Source organism: Varanus komodoensis, unplaced genomic scaffold, assembly GCF_004798865.1.
Source record: "Varanus komodoensis strain SLA01 unplaced genomic scaffold, ASM479886v1 scaffold14_1, whole genome shotgun sequence".
NCBI lineage: Eukaryota > Metazoa > Chordata > Lepidosauria > Squamata > Varanidae > Varanus > Varanus komodoensis.
Genome location: NW_025335438.1, coordinates 3101717 through 3121961, shown reverse-complemented (window position 1 = coordinate 3121961; position 20245 = coordinate 3101717). Strand labels below are relative to the sequence as shown.

Sequence of the window (20245 nt, the reverse complement as noted above, 5' to 3'; positions counted from 1 at the left end):
CTTTCCTGCTCACTGGCTTCCATGCCTGTCTTTATGCAGAGTCAAGGAACAGTCAAGTCACCATGAGCCAAGGCAGATCATTAAAAAGTGGATCATGGTGGAGAAGTGATAGTTAAAGAAAAAATTCTGTCTACACAGAACATGTCCAGTTGGTGGAAAAGAAATTTTCCAGAGTATTTGCCTGAAGTTGCTGAAAGAAAGGTCAGGAAATTGATGCCTATAAACATTAACAGAAATGAAATCTGTTCAAGATAGTGCATCTGATTACCCAACTGGAGCATTCATTCTAATAACAAAACCTCACAGGCATTTCTGAATTACTCTCTGTTTCCACTAGGATCAGAGAATAATGGAAGCTGGAATTTGGCACTGTGGTGGATCCTAATCTGCATCTCTGTCTATAGTATCTCAAACCACTATGGACCTCCTAAAGATTATACCTGAATTAAGCTTCTGTAATCACCTACACAAGTTCCAGCAATTCCATCAAAACTATTCTCTGCCTATATTCACCATAGCAAGAACCCTTGTAGCAACTTCCAAACCAAAAATTAGCAATCAAATTAACAGTATCATATTCAAGAAAAGACAAGTTGAAACCCTTAATCTTAAACAAATCCCATTATTAAAATCCAGGCAACATAAAATTACCTTGCAGGCCACCTAAATGGCACCAAGGATGGAGCTAATCCAATCTAACTTAACCTAATCTAATCGTCCTTCCAGAGAATTCCAGTGCTACCACTGAAAAGGCTCTACCTCATGTTTCCACTAACCAAACCTCTTTGATGGCAAGAGGGTTTCTGAAGACCATTCAAACTTATGAACATGTTCATATGGAAGGAGCCTAGATGTGTTTTCTGGTCCAATTTAACTTATTTTACCCTTGTCCTTACCAGCAATGATCCACTATTCTATCATTGTGCCCGATACTAGTGTTCAACAGTGGGACAATCCTGACTTATAAAGTTACTTTTTTACTTTAATAACTTCAAGGTGAGCAAGTGATGGGAATACCTGAGAATAGCTGTGTATGCTTAAGTGGTGTGCTATGTTCTAAATGTATATATACTTGGTATGAAGGCCAATGAATAGTCAAAGGTTGAACTTGGTCCAACTTTGCTTACATTTCCGAGCAAGTGCAATCTACTTTATCCACTTGGACATCATCATGAGAGCATCAAGGTGTTCCATGAAATGCCAGCACAGATTACCAGTTCGTTAAGAAGATCTACAACTGCTAGAGGAAAAGGAGGGAGGCTGCTATGTCCCTGATTCCAACATGCACTTGCCAGAACATTTAGATGAATTCTGGAACCTTTTAATGTAAGGTGTCCACAAAACAACTTCTAAATGATATCTCTCAGGTCCTGTGCAGCCACTTGGAAACCCAGAGGAGCAGGGAGCTTGGTAATGGGAGACATTGCACAGTCTGCTGTAATGACTGTGTGCAATAGTTTTCCTTCTGAAAAGAGGGACAAGAGCAACAAAGATTTACACTGCATTTGCATCCATAGCCCACCTTTCTCCTTACACAGATCTCTCCAGGCCATTTTATCTGCACAACAACATCCTTGTGAGGTAGGTTAGCTCAGAGTGACTGCCCAAAGTCACCCAGTGAATTTCCTAAGCTTCATGTCCAAATGGGGAGCAGAATCAGATCTCCCACTTTCCCAATCCAACACTCTAAGTGCCACAGCAAACTGGATCTAAAGTTTTGTCCCTTGCATCTGCTGCCTTGCAGAAGTATTCACTCTCCTTTGACTTCCACATTGTTTTATTACAACATGGACATGAAGCCAATTTAAACTGGCATTTTTACCACAGGATGTACAGAAGATGCTCAACATTGTGAAATTGCAACTTTTTCAAAATTATTGTGGACAAAACTTAAATAAACAAAAACAAACTGGCACATGTCCCTTTGCTGTGACATACTCAAATACACTCTGATACAATCCACTGCCTCCAGATATCACATAATAATGAAAGTAGTTGACTGGAGTGCCCCATGTACAATTTCAGTGCCACATGATCTCAAATCAAATGCATCTTTTTCTGGAAGGCCCCAGAGTTTGCTGGAGAGTATATCTAAACTGCATCATGAAAACCAACGGCTATCAAAACAATTCTGGAAGAAACTTGTGCATAAGAACCAATCAGGATTGGGTTATAGAAATATTTGAAACTGCTAGACTAGACAGGCTTTTGTCTGACCCAGCATGGCTTTTCTCATGCTCTTATGTTTATTGTTACATAATGGAAAGAATATGATTCAGCTGTGATTCTATCTACAAAATAACATCCACCAAACACAGTGACTGGTAAAGAGGACATTAATCACTGATACAATCCAAAGGGAATTCTGAAGGAGCTGGAGAGATCTGCAGCTGAGTAGGGAAAATGTCCATGGGACATTTATCAGCTGGATGCTCCACAGAGCTAGGCATTATGGAAGAGTGGCAAAAAGAAAGCCATTGTTGACTCTAACCAACTTCAAAGCCCATTTGGAGTTTGCAAGAAGACATGTAGGATACACATCCATTAGATGATGAATGGCTCTCTGGTCTGATGAAACCAAAATTAAACCTTTGGGCCTTGCTGCAAAGTGGTGATTGCCCTAAGAACACCATCCCCATAGTGAAATATGGTTGTAGTAGTATCATGTTGTGAGAATAATTTCCTTGGCAGAGACTGGGAGACTGGCCAGGATTGAAGGCAAGTGGGATGGAGTCAGAGTCAATTCTTGAGGAAAATCTGTTCCTATCTGCAAGCAACCTGAGACTGGAGTAGAAGTTTGCCTTCCAGTAGGACAATGGCATAGACACATACACAAAGCAACATTGAATGTTTCAAAAGTAAGAACCTGGATGCTTTAGAATAACCTAGACCTCAGTAAGTCAAAGCACAGACTTCAATCCAGTTGCATATCTGAAGCAAGACTGGGAAAATGCTGCTCTCCAACAGTTCCCATTGGACCTGACGGAACTGGAGAAAAATTGCCAGGAAGAATGGGAAAATCTTGCAGGATCCAAATCCAAAAAGTGATGGAGACTTACCCTAGAAGACTTGCACTGTAACTGCAATTCTTCACTCAGAGAGGTAAATATTTATGCAAGCAACAAGTGTCAGTTTGTTTTTGTTCACATAACTTTTGTGCCACAATAAATATTGTTGCACCTTCGTAGTGTAACCTGTTTTGTGCAATTAGGTGGTAACAATACCAATTAAATCCATTTCAATTCCAGGTTATAGTACAACAAAATGTGGAAAATTCAAAGAGGGCATGTTTGAATACCCCTGCAAAGCCCTGTAATACAATGCTAAGGCAACAGTCTAATACTTACTTTGAATACTCAAAAGCTATGATTTAAATGCTATTATTCTTATTACTATTATTTCAGCAGCCTTTTTCAGGGAAAATCCTTTCCATTACCCCTGAAGCTTAGAAAGATCAAAGAGTACTCTTACACAAACTGTCAAGTTTCTAGATAAAGATTTTAACTTTTACTTTACAAGTCATCATGAATGTGAGGCAGCTTTCTTCAAAACATATTTTTGTCCAAAATGAAGAGAAGGATAAATTTAACCAAAAGGGAGTGCTGCACACACTGAAGCAAACTGGTCTGGCTATGCAGCAAATTAATAATACACCCATGCCAGAATTATAAAGGGAAAGAATAAACAGAGCCAACTTTTTCTCTTTTTCCTTTTTTTAAGGGGGAAAAATCAGTCCTTGTGCCAGCGTTGTCAGGACTGAGAGAACAGTACCGGCAGGAACCTCACATTCCTGACCAAGCCCTCCTGCACACAATACCTCCTGAATGAAAGGAACTCAGGCCCGGCAGAGATAGCCAACTGTCAGGAACCAGCCCTGACGTTCATGGACAGACAGGGTTGGCTTTGCAGGATGTCAGAGTAGCACACTGCAGCCAGAGATACTGGATTTTCACACACTTTTAGATTAGATGTTTGGCTCTTCAGGTAATTAACAAGGAAGCAGGGGATGAAGCCTTCAAGCCTGACCTCAGTGGCATGGCTCCATAGTTCTGCATATCAACTTCCGCAAGAACTGCCTGGGGCATCTCCAACATGTGATCTCCCCCCCCCCCCCCACACACGCACACTTCACATGTACACCATATCTTGTACAGTAATTACGAACCTTTTGGTCATGTGCTTTCCTATCTTTAAGTAAATTTACTTACACTGTGTAAAGATTTTTTGTCTTTGCTAGATATTCTACATAATGTTGGTAACCACTGCAGTGATCTGAAGGAGGACAGACATAAGACAGGCATTATTTACATAATGACAGATCCAACACCAAACAGTAAATTATATGTTAATATCAATGAAAGTAGCTTCTTGCAAAGTACCTGCCTCTGTTAGGCTGTTGCAAAAGCAATATTATTCTGATATTACAGGCACAATTAGTTCCAGGGATGCTTCTAAGAAAAAACAGGAGAGTCAGCTGTCACTATAAAAATATTTTAGAGTTAGTTCCATCTCCCATTGCAGTCACTTAAAAAAAAAACTGGATTTAGTCACCCACAAAGCTAACAACTTAGGCATTCTTTGATGCACAACTTAAGATTGGCAAGTAGCAGAGAAGTAAAACCAGGGACAGCTTTGCAATTGACCTAATTTCCTACTGTTTAAAATGTCATATGAAACAAAGTAAATAAAAATATAAAAATAAAAAGGTAAGTAACATTCTGCTGTACCTCAAGAGTCTGCAGAAAGCAACATGGGATGAAAGACGAGAGAGAAGAAGAACACAAAAGGAAGCCTGCTTGTCCGTGTTCAACACAAATAACATTAAATGAAAACAACTGGCATGCTGCCAAATTCCTATAGAGGCAAAGAGATTCAAATAAATTGATTTCACGCATCACACTGACCTGGGATCAGTGAGCAGTGGTACAATATACTCAGAACTCTGTGTGAGGCAAAGCCCATTAATGTTATCAGACCCGTAGTATATTACCAAGAAGAAAATGCTCTCTCTCTCCCCACCCCTGACACATACACCAAATCTGTCTCAAAAGAAAAACTGTAGGACATTTTTTAAGATATTAATTTTAAAAGCTAACTGCCCCAACCTTTTTTAGTTATGGGTAACAATATTTTTTCCACAATGTGGAAAATGTTTCATGGTTTAAAATATATGTTGATATATATTTCCCACTGCTGCAGAGTTATGTGAAGCTCTAGGCCAGTGGTTTACTGGGTTTATCTCCCTTTAATGGGAGAGAACTGGATCTCTGTCTGTTGCTTTATCTACAAATGTACAAGCAGAACACGAGTGGAGGTAAACAGACACTCCTTCAAAGCTGACAATGTCCTTGGTAGCACCTTTGTGTCAGTTTACTCTCTACTCTTTCCAGCTATGATTCTACAGTTTTTGCCATCTCTTCTTCCCTGTCCCTCAGCCAGAAGGATCCTACCATCTCAAAGGCTGACTGCTGGTTCCTTCTGAAATACAAAAAGAATTTCACCTTTCAGGAAACTTTTTTTCTTAGACATCAGGAAACAACAATAAGAATTCTGAACTATTAACTAGCAGACTGCTTAGAGGGACAGGTAGTCTGATGTCCTAACTACACTCACACACAACAGCCAAAAGGCACTGTTATAGCTAACAGCCCCATGTCCACACTGTTCTAGGATACATCACTTACAGGGCTGGTGTGTGTAAACTAACAGAAAAACAGCCCTAGATCAGGCAGACATCCTTTTAGGGGAAATGGAACTCTCTGCAATTTGACAAACTGCTATGGGCAGGCAAAACTACTGCCATGGAAAGCAGAGATAATCTCCAAATATGATCTCCTAAATGACACAACACACAAAAGCAACAGCAGTAACCATGAATGCCTTTTACCAGACTCAGCTGCTAAACCAACTGTGGCTTCCTGTAGAGAAAGCAATGTGTGCCCTTCTTACATCCAGGCTAGACTACTGCAATGTACTACAGACAGCACTGAAAGAAACCCAGAAACTTCATCTGGTTCAGAATTCAGCTACTAAAATCCTCTTTGGATTATATGACACCAATGCTGTACCAGCTACACTGATTTTTGCTGGATTTTCGAACCCAAATCAAAGTGCTGTTGGTTGATCTTTACAAAATAGTTTGAGTCCAGATTATTGAAGGACCACTTACATCTGTATGACCTGCTCATGTTTTACCATCATATCCAGAGGACCTACTTCCTGGCAGAAAGTAGAGAGATGACCTTCTCAGTTAGGGCAACCACACTATGGCATTTCTTCCCAAGATATGGCTGGCTTCATTAATGCAACACTGAGTGAGAAAGACTTAAAAAAAATCTGTTCTTTCTGGCTTTTAACTGAAAAGTTCTCCTATTTACATATTTGAACATATATTTTAATTTGTTTATGTTAAAACTGATTGTACACATGAAGGTATTTTCCTAACTTTATCTTTCAGTTTACTGCTTAATTACAAAAGCCACCTTAGGAAGACCCCCATCTGGAAAGGCAGCTAAGTAATATACTAAATAAAAACAAAATAGACCACCAGAGCTCCACAGTGTACCAGGAAATACTTTGGATAATATTTATTTATTTATTAGATATTTATACCGCTCAAGAGCCAATCTCTCTAGGCTGTTCACACCAATTAAAACTCTAAAGTAGAACATAAAACAGTATATAAAACCTCTCAAATTTTTGACAGAATAAAACCTAGGAACATCTGGAATAAACTCCAGCAATAAGCAAGCAATTCTCACAAATGCTTTTTGGAGTATCTCATCCATGATAGCACTGACAAAGGATGAACCAATTCATAGACTTAAAGCTAAACTACACATTACATTAAAAGCAAACACATAAAAACAATAAGTTCTGAGATGTGATTAGGATCAGGACCATCCTTGTATTGTTGCCACCTCCAAAGTTGCCATCATTGGCTTCCTACCAAGAACAAATAGCTTCATAAGGGCAGTTTTTGTTCGGACTACAGCATGTGTGTGGACAGTTAGACTACCCTGTTCGTAGTACCAAGCCAGATTCTTCCCACAACTTTTATTTTGAAAAGGCATATACACACATTCAAATAAATCATTGTTACATGCAGTCATGTCATCTCCAACTTATGACAATCCTGTGAAAGAATGTTTTCCAAAATGTCTTGTCCTATTTCGCTCTTGTAAACCCATGACTGTAGCTTTTTCTATGGATTTGATCCATTTCGTATTTGGCAAACGTACCACACACAAGTCTAAATTACCAAATCCCTGGACCCTATAAATAGGACCTCACTTCCTCTGTGGTGAAATCTCAAGATTTTGCAGTAAACATAGACATGAGTCTCTTAGTCCTCTTCATTCAGTGACAAAGGAAAACAATAACTGGGTAGGGAGGCTCCAAACAACTGGCCCTACAAATTTAGTGTTCACAAAGAGAGTCTCTTACCACAGCAGTGTGATCTCTTCATACAAAGCTGCAGCTCCTATGCCCCTGAGATAATGTGAGGCAGGGCCTTTTCGGGACATTACCCAGAGATGGCAACCCCTGCAACTCAAGGCTGAATCATTCCTGATGAGTACGTAATTCATGCATTCACCTTGTTCATTGGAAAAGCAAGAGTCTAACAAAGGAGCACATAAGAGAAGAGCACTGAACTGTCCTCAGTCCCATAGTTGATTGCTTCCAAGGATTTTTTAAGCCAAGATTGGCAGGAATGCAGTATAATGGCTGGAACAGGATGAGAAGCAGCAAGACACAGAAGTCATCATCCCTCTCCCACACTCTCCTTTTTCACTTTCAAAATAAACTCAGATTTCACGTCCACCTTGTGGCTGATAAAAAAGAAACATTCACCTACCACAATCACATCTGTTCTTGCTCAAAGTATTGCTGATTTTCTTAGCTCATCTATGGTTCACTGGGCTTTTGTATGGAACTATCTACAAAAATTTGACCAGACAAAACCCCCGAAAAGACTAAAGGTCTATGTGCTGCAGATTCTGTTCATACAGAGGTGCACCCGTTGCTTGTGGGGAGCCCATAAGTAGGACCTGAGTCAGACACCACTGTCCTGCTTATGTTCTATCCAAATCAGAACATCTTGTGATAGTTCTGTAGGTTAACTATGCATGGAATGAAGAAGGACTTCCTTTCATTCCTTATGACCATACTCAATATACTATGGACAGTTCTAGTCACCATGTCTCAGAAAGGATAGTCATCCCATATATTTAAATAAAGCATGGGAGGGCAACTTGGGGCCCTCCAGATGTTCTGGCCTGCCACTCCCATCATCTCTTACCATTGGCTACACTGGCTAGGGCTGAGAAAAGTTGTAAGCCAAAATATCTGGGAAGCCACAAGTTATTCATTGCCAATACATTGCTTATAAGATGACAGACTTTGTTTTAATCCCTTTTCTAATGATCCCAGCATGGAATCTGTCTTCTCTGTATTTGTCCCAAGGTCATCCTTTTTAGCTTCATGGGATGATTCCATATTCTAATATTATGAAATCTCTTTCATCACTTCCTTTCATCCCTTTCATCATCCCCTTTCTTTTTAAATATCACTGCTTTCCAAACAGAACTGTTCATCTCATTCTTTTCTTTTTTACATAGTCTTTATACTATTGTGTTTTGTACATTTAATTTTGGACTCCTGCCCAGCATATTCTTATAGGCTCAGACAGGAAGCTGAATAGATCACTACTCATGATTTTTCCAAATCAAGCTAACTTACGCAGGTCAATGCATTCTCATGGGCCAGAATAAACTGTGCATAGAACTCCTAATATTCTGTACATCAAATAAATGCCTTTAAAATGCCTGTACATCACAGAAGCTAAAAAGTACTCCAACTGGTTAGTCCTTCATTAGGACACTGTCAACCTCTGAATTTCCTGAAGGCTGGGACGTACTAAAAACAATCAGATAGAGCACAAAAGGCCAGTAAGCACACTATTGTTGGTTTTGATGTAAACAGCAAACCATGGTTTGTCATTACATGAATGACAAACAAGAGCTCCCCTTCCTCCTCCTCTTGCACTCCAATTCATTCCTACACTTTTTGGCTATCCATAGTCTGCTATTTAACCTGGCATACAAGATCAAGCTGTCCAAGAGGAAATTGCGTAAAGTACAAAGGAAAAGAGAGAAGCAGAAGGAAGATATACATAAACCTAAGGGTCACTTGAGTATCATCAGATCAATGGTCTATGAAAGCATTATCTTGTATTAGTTTATTCATAGATTAACTTTAAGTCTGAACCCCAAAATTTGTATAAAAATGTAAATAATGAGAATATCACAGACATAAACCTTTCCCTACATTATTCCACATAAAACAGAAGGACTGTGGTCTGTTATGTTCACAAGTTATATTTCCAAACAAAATCTGGAGCTCAGACATCAACATGAATAAATAATTGGGGTGGGGGTAATACCATAACAGGCCATTGTCAGTGATAATTTCTTTGGGATTATGACTTTGGGAAGTACTTGCAGCTGCACAAAAATAAGAAGTACCAGTTTGCATTTTATTCCACAGGATTATAATGCTAAACCAACACACTTATTGGAGCTCATCTTTCATAAATTAGATGTCCTCATAGATGCACCTCATGCTATCCTCAGTGGGCAGGTACATGAAGGAACACATGAACACAGAACAGGAGAAATGAAAACAGTGAAAGCTAGCCACTGCGAAATTCAAAGTGTGTGATTTAATACATAAAAAGGAAACAATTACATTCTGTCACAAGAATGATAGTGCCAACTCCAATTAAATCACCATTCAATAGACCCAAATTCGCAAATACGTTGTAATTCAGCAATATTATGTTAGAGCCTCTCTCTGAAGGCTTTTTGTTGAAATATAAGGATTTCCAGGAAGCAAAGTGCTTGGAGAGTCTGGAATATTACTCCTCTATTGAATTTGGACTTAATCAGGATTGCAAGTATCTTTCTTGTTATACAATATAGTTCCCTCACCAGAGAGTCATGCTGTTATCACATATGTACTCTTCCTAGAAATGCTATGCAAGGTTCCTCTCCTCCATATAGAAAGATTAATTGATAAACAGGACATGTGTATAAACACCTACTGGTACCATTATAAGAAAAAAGCATGCTGGATGTTTGGGCTTATGTAGTCCAGTATTTTACACAGTGGCAAAACAGATTTATTTTATGAACCTATTCCCAACATAAAGAACAGGTACACATGCATAGGGCATGCATTTCTAAGTAGAGGGGAAGTAGTGCATAACCGCACCAAACTTAAGTGCTTTTAAGTTCAAATTATTTCATTGGGAGCTGAGCATATGCATACGTAATTTTCATCAAAATCAATGGGATTTAAATGTGTTCAACTCTGACAAGATCGCATCCAAACTTTAGCCCTGTTCAGGCCTTTGCCTGAACACATGGCAGGTTAACATCAGCATACTGAATGCTGGCCCTGCATCTACGTCTACAGACTCGATCAAAATTTCTGATAGTGCCTAGTTCTGCTCCCATTCAAGTGAAAGATTCTGACCTGAATAGCATGACCCTGTTGGTCTACCCACTTCAAGCCCTCATGTTCAACCAATAGCCTGAAGAGGGGCTTGTGTGAATCCAATTCAAAAAGTTGCTTTCTTTTAGCAAGCAAAGAAACTTATAAGTGTCCTTTAAGGTAATCAGCCATAAATATGTGTGCTCTCTCTCTCTCATCTAGATGTGTGTGTGTGTGTGTGTGTGTGTGTGTGTGTGTGTGTGACAGAGAGAGAGAGAGAGCATATATATATAAATAGGCTAATGAGGGCTATATATGAGGGCTAAAGAGAATTCTATGGCTAATTATTACAAAACAGTGTTAAAAAGCTTATGCAGACATAAACTATGCCTACTGAAATACTGATTTCTGAACAGGAAATGAAATGACCAGGCAGGGAATGACTACTTTACAGAGGAAGTAGCAAACCAGGAATCTAGGAATGTGCATTAAACTCCCTGATGGGATGAGTGTCTCATAAGATGGGCTGAATCTCCTGTTTTATGTAGTCTATTCAGAAGAGCAACAGATTCCATGCAAAGACCTCTCCTCACCAGAAAGGGCACTTACTCCCCACTGCTATTTTTCTCCAGCAGTTCTCCAGTTGCACTAATTGGACAACAAGGAAACAGCCGGTACAACTCTCCAATGCTCTGCTTCACTTTGAGAACCTCACAGAGTGAAACATGGGGCAGGTGGCAACTCTACAAAGCTGCATCAGCCACTTTTCTGTTGTAGCATTTGCATTATAGTATAGTGAGCTGATGCTTCTAAGAGGTCCTCTAGAGAGTTGCACTGACCACTATTCTGCCACACCAAAATAGCAGAAGGTACAGCTTTCCACAATGCCACCCACTCGATCTCTGGTTTTGCTCCAAGAATGCTCTTTGGGAAGCCCTGATGGCTGATTCCCTGCTGTGGCAATTGGAGTTAACAAGAAAGCAGCTGATGAAGCTCTTCAGAGAGGACACTCGGCCACGATGCTTCAGAACTGTAGGTGAGACAAGGCTGAAGATGGCATGTGCTAAAGCACTATTCCTGGGTGATCCCCAGGGCCACCTCATGACCAGTGCTTCATGCTGAGGAAGGACAAGTCCAAGTTAGGCAAGGACATGAAAGCGGGCAAGCAGTCGGGTGTGGTTGTAGGGTGGGGTGGAAAGCAAGTGGGAGAGTGGCAATGCTCTGCTGACTTGGGCAGCAGTTGTCTCACAACATCCTTGCCCTGTGACCAGACGATTAATTCCACTGGTCAGAAGGAACAGAACTTTCCTTTCCACAGACCCCTGTCAGCATATTCCTTTGGCCAAATTTCCTCTCCAGGGACTCCTTAATGAAATATCAGTACTGAAACTTCCACAAGTTAAAGCAGGAATTCAATAGAAATAGAAACGCATGTAGATAGATAAAAGGACAAGTTATTTATTTTTAAATTGGCCATAAAGCACCTTTCATCACCAAATGTGATCTCAGTGGTGTACGTAATATTATAAAAACAATATAACAATTTTAAAATTAGACAGAAGCAGAATAACCATAAAGTCAGGAAAAAAATCAGTCAAACTACAAGTCCATTTCAATCTATTTCAATGTGTCCTTTTTGCAATTTTCTTAAAATGCCTGGATGAAAGGACAGCTTGAATTCAGTATTGAAAAAAAACTAGGGTGAGTCTGTGTTAAGTTGTTCCAAATCGGGGCATAAAGGAGGTCCTCTCTTTTGCTGAGCCACATGTATGTCTCCCAAAAATAGCTCACAGGGACCCACATGAGCATGGTGGCCCACTGTGCCTTGTTTAAGCCATGGTAAGCCACAGCACTTTCCGGAAACTTTTTGGAATATTTAAATTCAACCACTGCTTGTTAGGTCTTCCAAACCCAGGTGCAGGGTTTGTGTGAGGGTTGTTCAATTTATTTATTTATTTATTTATATTTAAAACTTTCATATCCAGTCCAATACCAAGGGTCTGAAGACATCCATAATTCTCCCATAACTCCCACCTCTTGGTTTCGGATGAAATGAAAGCTGCAGGTGTGGCTTGAATTTTCAGAATGGCTGCCCACATGTGCTGCATCCCATCATGGTTTGAATAAATTATTTGCTCTCATGATCTCAGTGAACAGTCAGATTCATACAGCAGGAGGCATTTCTTTTGATATTTGATGTCCAAGGCATTGAAGGCTTTAAAGGTGATCACTAGCAGTTTGAATTGGCGACCAAAGGAAACATAACAGAAACACACACACACACACACACACACACACACACACACACACACACACGGCTTTTTTTGTCATAGAACGCACTGGAACAGTGTTCCGGCACCTTTTTTTCCAATGGATTTTATGAAGTGATTTTGAATTGTAGCAGATCAGCAGCAAACATCATTAACATAGTGCCTGCAGGCTGCTTTTGCGTCTGCTATCTGCTATCTGATAGTGAGATAGTGAGGGCGCTGCTCTCAGCTTGGGATGCTGCTCCGCTGCTCGGCTTGGGATTGGTGTGTGTGGTCACACGCTTACTGCCGGTGGCGTGAGTTCAAGCACCTTTTTTTTTTTTTAACAAAAAAAGCACTGTGTGTGTGTGTGTGTGTGTGTGTAAGCAGTGTGCGTGTATATATATAATGTTAAGGTTTTCTTCTGTGAGCTGGTTTTTAGAAATATTAAGAAAAGAAGGGCTTAAATCATGATGTATGGAGGGCAGCAGACTTGCCTACTTATCTTCATATATTATGATAGGATAGTTTTATAGTTGCTTGATTTATTTGTTTACTTATTAGTTTTCCAACCCATCTTTTTCTTACATAGAACTCAAAGTGGCTTACATCATTCTAGCCCTCCTGTCGTCCCTACCACAACAACCTGTGAAGTAGCTTGGGCCGAGAGTCTGTGAGTGGCCCGGTTGGCTCCATGACTGAGCAGGGACTAGAACCCAAACTGCCTAAGTCCCAGTCCCACACTCTTAATCGCTCCACTACACTTAGTTGTTCTTCCTTCAGAATAGAAAGAACGTACATTTAAAAAGTGCATCTTCTGCAATATGGAGATAATACTAATGTGATTTATAGCCATGATGGTATTGAACTTAAAAAGTTGGGACTAGGATCAGAGAGGGCCAGGTTCTCATTGCCACTCAGTGCTGCAGCTCACTGGGTGGCCATGCACCAGACACGCTAATCCTAACCCATGGAGGGGTTCATGTCTGCCATTTTGAGCTCCTTGAAGGAACAGCAATACATAAATGCATTGAATGATTTGAGGGTTATAGTAAGAACTACTGAGGGAATTAATATTAAGCACAGCAAAAGCTTAACATTATATTTTTTTACTCATTACTATTTTGCCCAGTACTAGGATTTTACCCTCTCCCCCAAATTACTGATTATAATATTTATACAGTTGGTCTTTTTCCAAGGATCTTTGGATAGAAGGTTCTCCCACCTGCCAGTATATTCTCATTACAGTTAGGTATGGTAAGTTGTTCCAATTAGAGATAGGAAGGCTGGGGAGTGGGGTGCATTTCTCCATTTTGGTTTAGTTTTTTAAAAATGGGAAACACTGAACAGCTTTGTTTTATGAAATATTTTATTTTAGAATTTAGGTCAAGGTGCTTATACTGTATTATCCAGTTTTACTCTCCCAGAAATGACTTCTAAACACTCTATCAAAAGAAGCTACTTAAACAAAGGCTAGCTATGTAAATTGTCTGGAAATAATGGAGCCATGGGGGAAAATATTTTTTTTAATCCTCTCTGTAAGATTCCCACAATGGTTATTTTCATCTAATCTATCTTTTACCGATAGACAATTAGGGATGCTCAGAGACATGCTCAGGTTTCCCAACATGACAGTTGAATAAGAATGTGGATGAAAATGTGCATTTTTTTACAGTTTCAGTTTTGTCCTATAACCTTCTGTGCTTGTTCTGCTTGGATGCTGTGGCAGTCAATTAATGTAATTCTAATCTAAAATCCACAAGTGAAAAAGTAGGTTATCCCACCAGATGCAAAAAGAAAGCCCATGCTTTTTTCCATTTAAAAAGAATTTGAGGCTTAGATCTATAGAAATTACTGCCACAGATTTAAATCGAGCTCTCAATGAGACCTCGTTGCCAGGAAGTGCAGTCTAGCCAAATGTCACCCAGTGACCTTCAAGGCTATCAGTGGGGATCTGAGCCTGGGTCTCACCGGTCCTACATGTGTGGGTCATTTGTTTCCATGTTTATAGAACCAAATAGGGAAACACATCAAACCTATGTTTCTACAAAAATGGTGTTTTTGCTGTTGCCTTTCTTGGATAAGCAGCTCAAGAAGCACATCAAGCATATCAAATGATCAACCTTAGGTAGACATTGTCCATGAATACAATCCCCTGTACTCGCCTTAGAGTTCAGTAGTAGTAACCCATGATATTACACTGACAGGCTTAGGCAGCATATCAGAAGGGAGAAATGCTGCTAATTCACCTAGCCTCATCTGTTGTTTTAATGGAGATCTGATGAAATCTGCTCCTTAATCATACCATTTGAAAGGGCAACTCATGAAGAAGCATACAGAAAATGCATCCACTGAAGCTAAGAGGTTGTGGTACACATTGCTGCTGTGTGACATATTTTTTCAAAGCAGCTCCTAGGTTCCAGAAGATACCAGGCCGGGTTACCTCTCCATTTGCTGGACAAAATTCTATTCCATTTAAAATCAGTGGTCAAATTTCCAAGCTGGATGCTAAATGCATGAGCTTACTTATGAGAAGAAGCTTTTAGTGTTCTACTTTTACTGTCTTGTCTTCAAAACTTTCCAATTCTTAAAATCAAACTAAAGTTGCTCATTTAGAAAGCATGGGTTTTGACATGTGTTTAATTCTCCTAATGAAAAACATGGCAGTTATAAGGTATCTCACTAGAAATTTCTATCTTATAACAGATTTGAATGAGTCATGAAATACAAAGGGTTGTATCAGATGGCAAAGGGCCAAAATTCTTCAACTACTTAGGCCTTCCTGCAAGGAAAGGCCATGGTGGTTGCCTAGGAGAGGTTCTGGCACACCCTTGACCATCTTCTCCCAGATATGGTATACATATTTTGGACAGACTATGTATATACCGCTTTTAAAGGAACTTATTAAGATAAAACATCTGTATGAGTTTCAAGGAAAGTTTTTTTAAAAAATCCAGTAAGATGCTGAGATTTCATTTAAATTGGAGGGTTAATGAGAACAGCTCCCATATGGAATGGGCATATGTAGGGATGCACAAAGAATGACTCATGCCCTCCTTCTGGTACAGCTACAAGCATAAAAACAGTCTGTAGCTTGAAGAGATCAGAATGGCAGGAAACAGCTACAGTTTTTCATGGATTGACTCCAAAATCTTGGAATCTATTGTCACTTTCATCTGTAATAGATGTATCTTATAGCCTTTGTACTTTATGCCTCAAATAAATATAAAATAAAATATAGTTCAAGAAATAGTTATAGTTATATTCAGTTCACTTCAAAAATTCAGTAATTCACAATTCTAACAGTGTTAGGAATATAACTCAAGCTGCACACAGACAAATATAACTGTAATATGAACAGGGCTTTAAAGGTACTGTTGATGTAGCCTCAATTTTTTAAAGCACAAGATATAATGGTTCCACTGTACTTCCAATGTTTAAGGAAATTGTGTGAGACACAAAAACTGAGGCACTATGCACATGTAGCTCAGAGTACACATAGTTTAAATGTGGTAGGGGTGGAAATATATTGTCCCACTCTGTCCCAGGCTCTCTGATTTACCTGTCCACTTTGCATGTACACATTAGATGTAATATTGGAAATACTGTCTAAGTTGAAGGTTGTCCTAGAAATATTCTGCCCTTTCATAAGTCTCACTCTTTTCTCCTTTACTACTTCATATGCTGGGATACCAACCAAATACCTATGTGGTATCAAATCTTTGCTCAACTGCTCTTGAAAAGTCACTTATACTGTTTGGAAGCACCTGTAATTAAGCCTAGGAAGTGTAACTGGACATAAGCAGAGCTGTGCTAGATCAGACCGAGGCCCATCTGATCCCGCTTTCTGTTCATGTAGTGTCCAACCTGCTGCCCACAGGAAACTCACAAGAGGGGTATGACTGAAACACATCATCCTGCCCAAGTATCCCAGTAACTGGTGATAATGGACGACACAGAGCCAACAGGACTAGTGCCCATTGACCGCCTTCTCCTCCAGGTCTTGGTCCAATCTCTTTTTAAAGCCATACCAGTTGCTGGCCATCATTACACCTTGTGAAAATAAATGGTATATTCTAATTATGGCTGTGAGAAGAAATACTTGTTTTTATCTGTCCTGAATTTCCAACCGATCAGCCTAATATTATGAGGGGGAGGGGGGCTCCTATGTATCCATTTTATCCCCATTATGCCTAACTTTGGACACTTCTATCATGTCTTCCCTTACTCGCCTCTTTTCTTCGATGGACAACCCCAGCTGTTGCAACAGAGATCCTCCCACCCCTGCATTTGTTCCATCCCCAGAACTGAATCAGCTACATTCTGCAGCCTTCCACAATCTAGCACCTCTCAGACATTTTAGACTACAGCTCCCAGTATTCCTGGTAGCTTGGGCTTATGGACACTGAAGTCCAAAACATCTGGGAGACATTACAATGGGGAAGGCTGGCATACTGCTTTCCTGTTTACTGCTGCTTCCTCTTCCTTTCCAGCCTTTGCTACTTCCTCAGTGTCAGTTCTTTAGTTGCTTGGCACAGGACTGTCCTCTTATCCTCCATGAAATGCCCACACATGGGTGATGCTACATCAATAAATACTGCATCATTATCATAATAAAACACATAATTCAACACAATTATAATCCATCAGTTATGATCCCACAAAATTGCAAAGTAAGATAGAAAGATCACAGAGATTAGCCTATAGGGAGCATGCACATAGACATCATTTCGATTTTACATCCAAAGTATGGCTGCACAAGATGGACTTGGAGGTGGAACACATGCATCCATTGGCAGGATGGGTTTGTATATCATGAATCTGTTCCCCTCCCACAATTAGGTATTTCACAGTTTGAGACAGCTGTGAATTGACCATTTTCCCCTGCACAATTTCTCCATGCATGCCATGTAAACTTTGAGAACCCTACAAAGTTAGATTTCAAATAATTTAGTAAAGGTCGAAATCACATGGAATAACAAGGAGAAGATTTAAAAGCACAGTTAAAAGGAAAACAAGCACAATAAACAGATTTTTTTTGTTTAAAATAGCAGGTTAATTACAAATCTGGTCCTTACCTTGGCAAAATTCAAAGTTCCCTTTTTTCCGGCAGTCACCTATTACTAAACTCAGTGCTCTCCAAGTGTTTCTTTTGACAGATATCATTCTCCACCAATCGTCCTGCTAATTTCCTCTCCTTTTCTGACTGGGACAGATTTTACGTTCACCAGCCCAGAGATCAATCTTTTCTATTGACAACAACAAAAGGAAAAAAAAACAAAAATGCACATATCACAGCCAGTTTGAAGCACAAAGCCTTCTAGTCACATAACACTATATCCCCTTTGAATGAATAGATAACAGAAATAATGACTGAAACCTTAAAGCCAATACTTAATTATCACATTTAAGTATTTAAAGTAATGATTTATTATGATTTTTTTAATTTTCTGGGAAAAGCTAGATGTACAATGAGTTGAAGAATTAATATCAAGCACAGGTTGGAAACTAGGTCCAATGTCCAATCGGCTGCTTACACCATTGCTGATATGCCCTGTGCCCACCAATTCTGGTGCATAAGTTGCTCCATCAATTTTACAATGGTGATTTAGTTACACCAGGCACAACCTGAAACAAGCATAAATACTCATATCTTGCAGGATTTTCCTCTTTCCAGAAACTAACATTTATGCTCACTACATAGCCTCTTCAAGGGAGCACTAAATCTACCTTGTTTAGGTGATGGGCCCACTTGTTGTGAAACAAAATTGTTGTGACCCCCGGTTTGAAAAAGGAGCTTGCAGAGTGGAAGGAAACTGCCCTGTTGGATATTGCCCCAAGAGTTAATAGTGGTTGATTATTTACAGAAATGTAGGGAACTGCTTTATAGAAACATAGAGAGTCAGAAGGGGCCTCCCGGGTCATCTAGTTTGATCTCCAGCTCCAGCTGGCCATTCATGACATGCCTACCATGCAGCAGCTCTGCAGGATTTAGGCAGAGGCTTTCCTTATCACGTGATGCCTGGCACTTTGAACTAAAATTGGCAAGGATTGAATTGGGCCCTTTTCCGTCTAAAACATGTGTTCTGCCACTGAGCTAAGATACCTCCACAATCACAAAACTCCTTCATGAGACTTTATATGTTAATAGGGTTTCACCACAAAAAACATATGATTCTCTCTCACCTCTATAAAGCAGCATAGCTGCACCTGGGCTGACATATTCCTGCTGCTTTCAGTAGAATTAAACCAGGTAAATGTGGCAAATCCTTTAGGTGACATTAAGTATTTTGCAGCCTGGGTTTCCTGAAAGCTGACTTCAAAACATTCAGTAGCCTGGTAGTTCTAGACTACATGCTTGGAAAAACTAGTTATGCTCAGATAAATAATTCATTGAAAATGGAAGTATTTCATAGCATAATTTCCTGTCCTGCCTCCTTCCACTCAGTACCTGTTCAGAGAGGCCAAATCTGTGGGGTCCTTTCATCTGGTTCAAAGGGATAATTTAATCAACCAAGGGTATAGATGGTGGTTAGAATATCGGACTAGAACTCAAGAATGCAGTTGAAAGCCAACCAAATATTTCTTAAATATGCTCCTTATAAACCTCCAGTATTTGGGATGATTTGACCAAAAAAAATGGAACCAGTTTACATTTTGGAAAAAATAGTTTTCTTAGCAGTACTTCCCTTTATTATATTGCCCTGAGGAGCATTATACAAATACCATATATATTGGGACAGTTGGTGTAACACTAAGCTACACTACATAGAAAGCTACACAGTGTGGCTTGTAGCTACCCCACCAGTGATGAGCCCAACTGGGAACACAGTGGGAGTACCAAGGTTTCCCCCTGATGTTGCTTAACAGTGGCACTAGAGAAGGGAGAATAGGATGGCATCAATCACTTCAGACTACTCAAAGTAGTCTCGAGTGATGGTGCCACCCAGCAACATACCCAGAAGAAATGGTTGGCTGCAGCAGATGGCTGCAGGAACCTCTGTCCCACCACCAGACCGAAACAGGTAGGGCAACCCCAACAGAACAGGGATACTCAAGAGCAATTCCTCTCTGTGGGTATCTAAGTTATGTTCTGCATGGCCTCCTCTATAGCAAACCCTCCAGAATGTGCCTCTGCCACCTTGCAGCCACCAAGCAAAACTTGATTTTACTTCTCATGGCATGTGGTTTGCCTGTTGTTGGACTTGCCCCCATGGGTCACATCATCTAAGTTTGGATATTACTGCAAGTCACTGTGGAGCGAACAAAGCATGCCACAAGCCACGGCTTGTAAGCCAAACATAAGCCACCCTGGCAAAGTCATCCCAGGTTCAGACAACACTCTAAGCCACCATGCTTTCAAAGCCACAGTGATCCAGGATCTTCCTGTCACTGTGTTTGTTATGTTGTACAACATACCATGGGTTTGCAGGAAATCAGCATTTATTTCCTCCAGCTTTCAAGTTGCTGCACTAGATAAAGTGCATGGTCTTATCATC

At 40.0% G+C, this 20245-nt stretch overlaps 1 protein-coding gene across 6 annotated transcripts in view; it reads right to left on the bottom strand.

Annotated features, from left to right (window-relative positions):
- Positions 1 to 20245, bottom strand: part of RUNX1T1 (RUNX1 partner transcriptional co-repressor 1) — a 156703-nt gene that overhangs the window by 112664 nt on the left and 23794 nt on the right. For 4 of the 6 annotated variants that reach the window (XM_044423761.1, XM_044423763.1, XM_044423762.1 and 1 more), the window contains one exon: positions 17825 to 17995. The exons of the other annotated variants lie outside the window; for them this stretch is intronic. In XM_044423761.1, the coding sequence (XP_044279696.1) occupies positions 17825 to 17912 (88 nt within the window). In that variant the 5' untranslated portion in view covers positions 17913 to 17995. The remainder of the gene's footprint in view (positions 1 to 17824; positions 17996 to 20245) is intronic. 6 annotated transcript variants of the gene reach the window in all.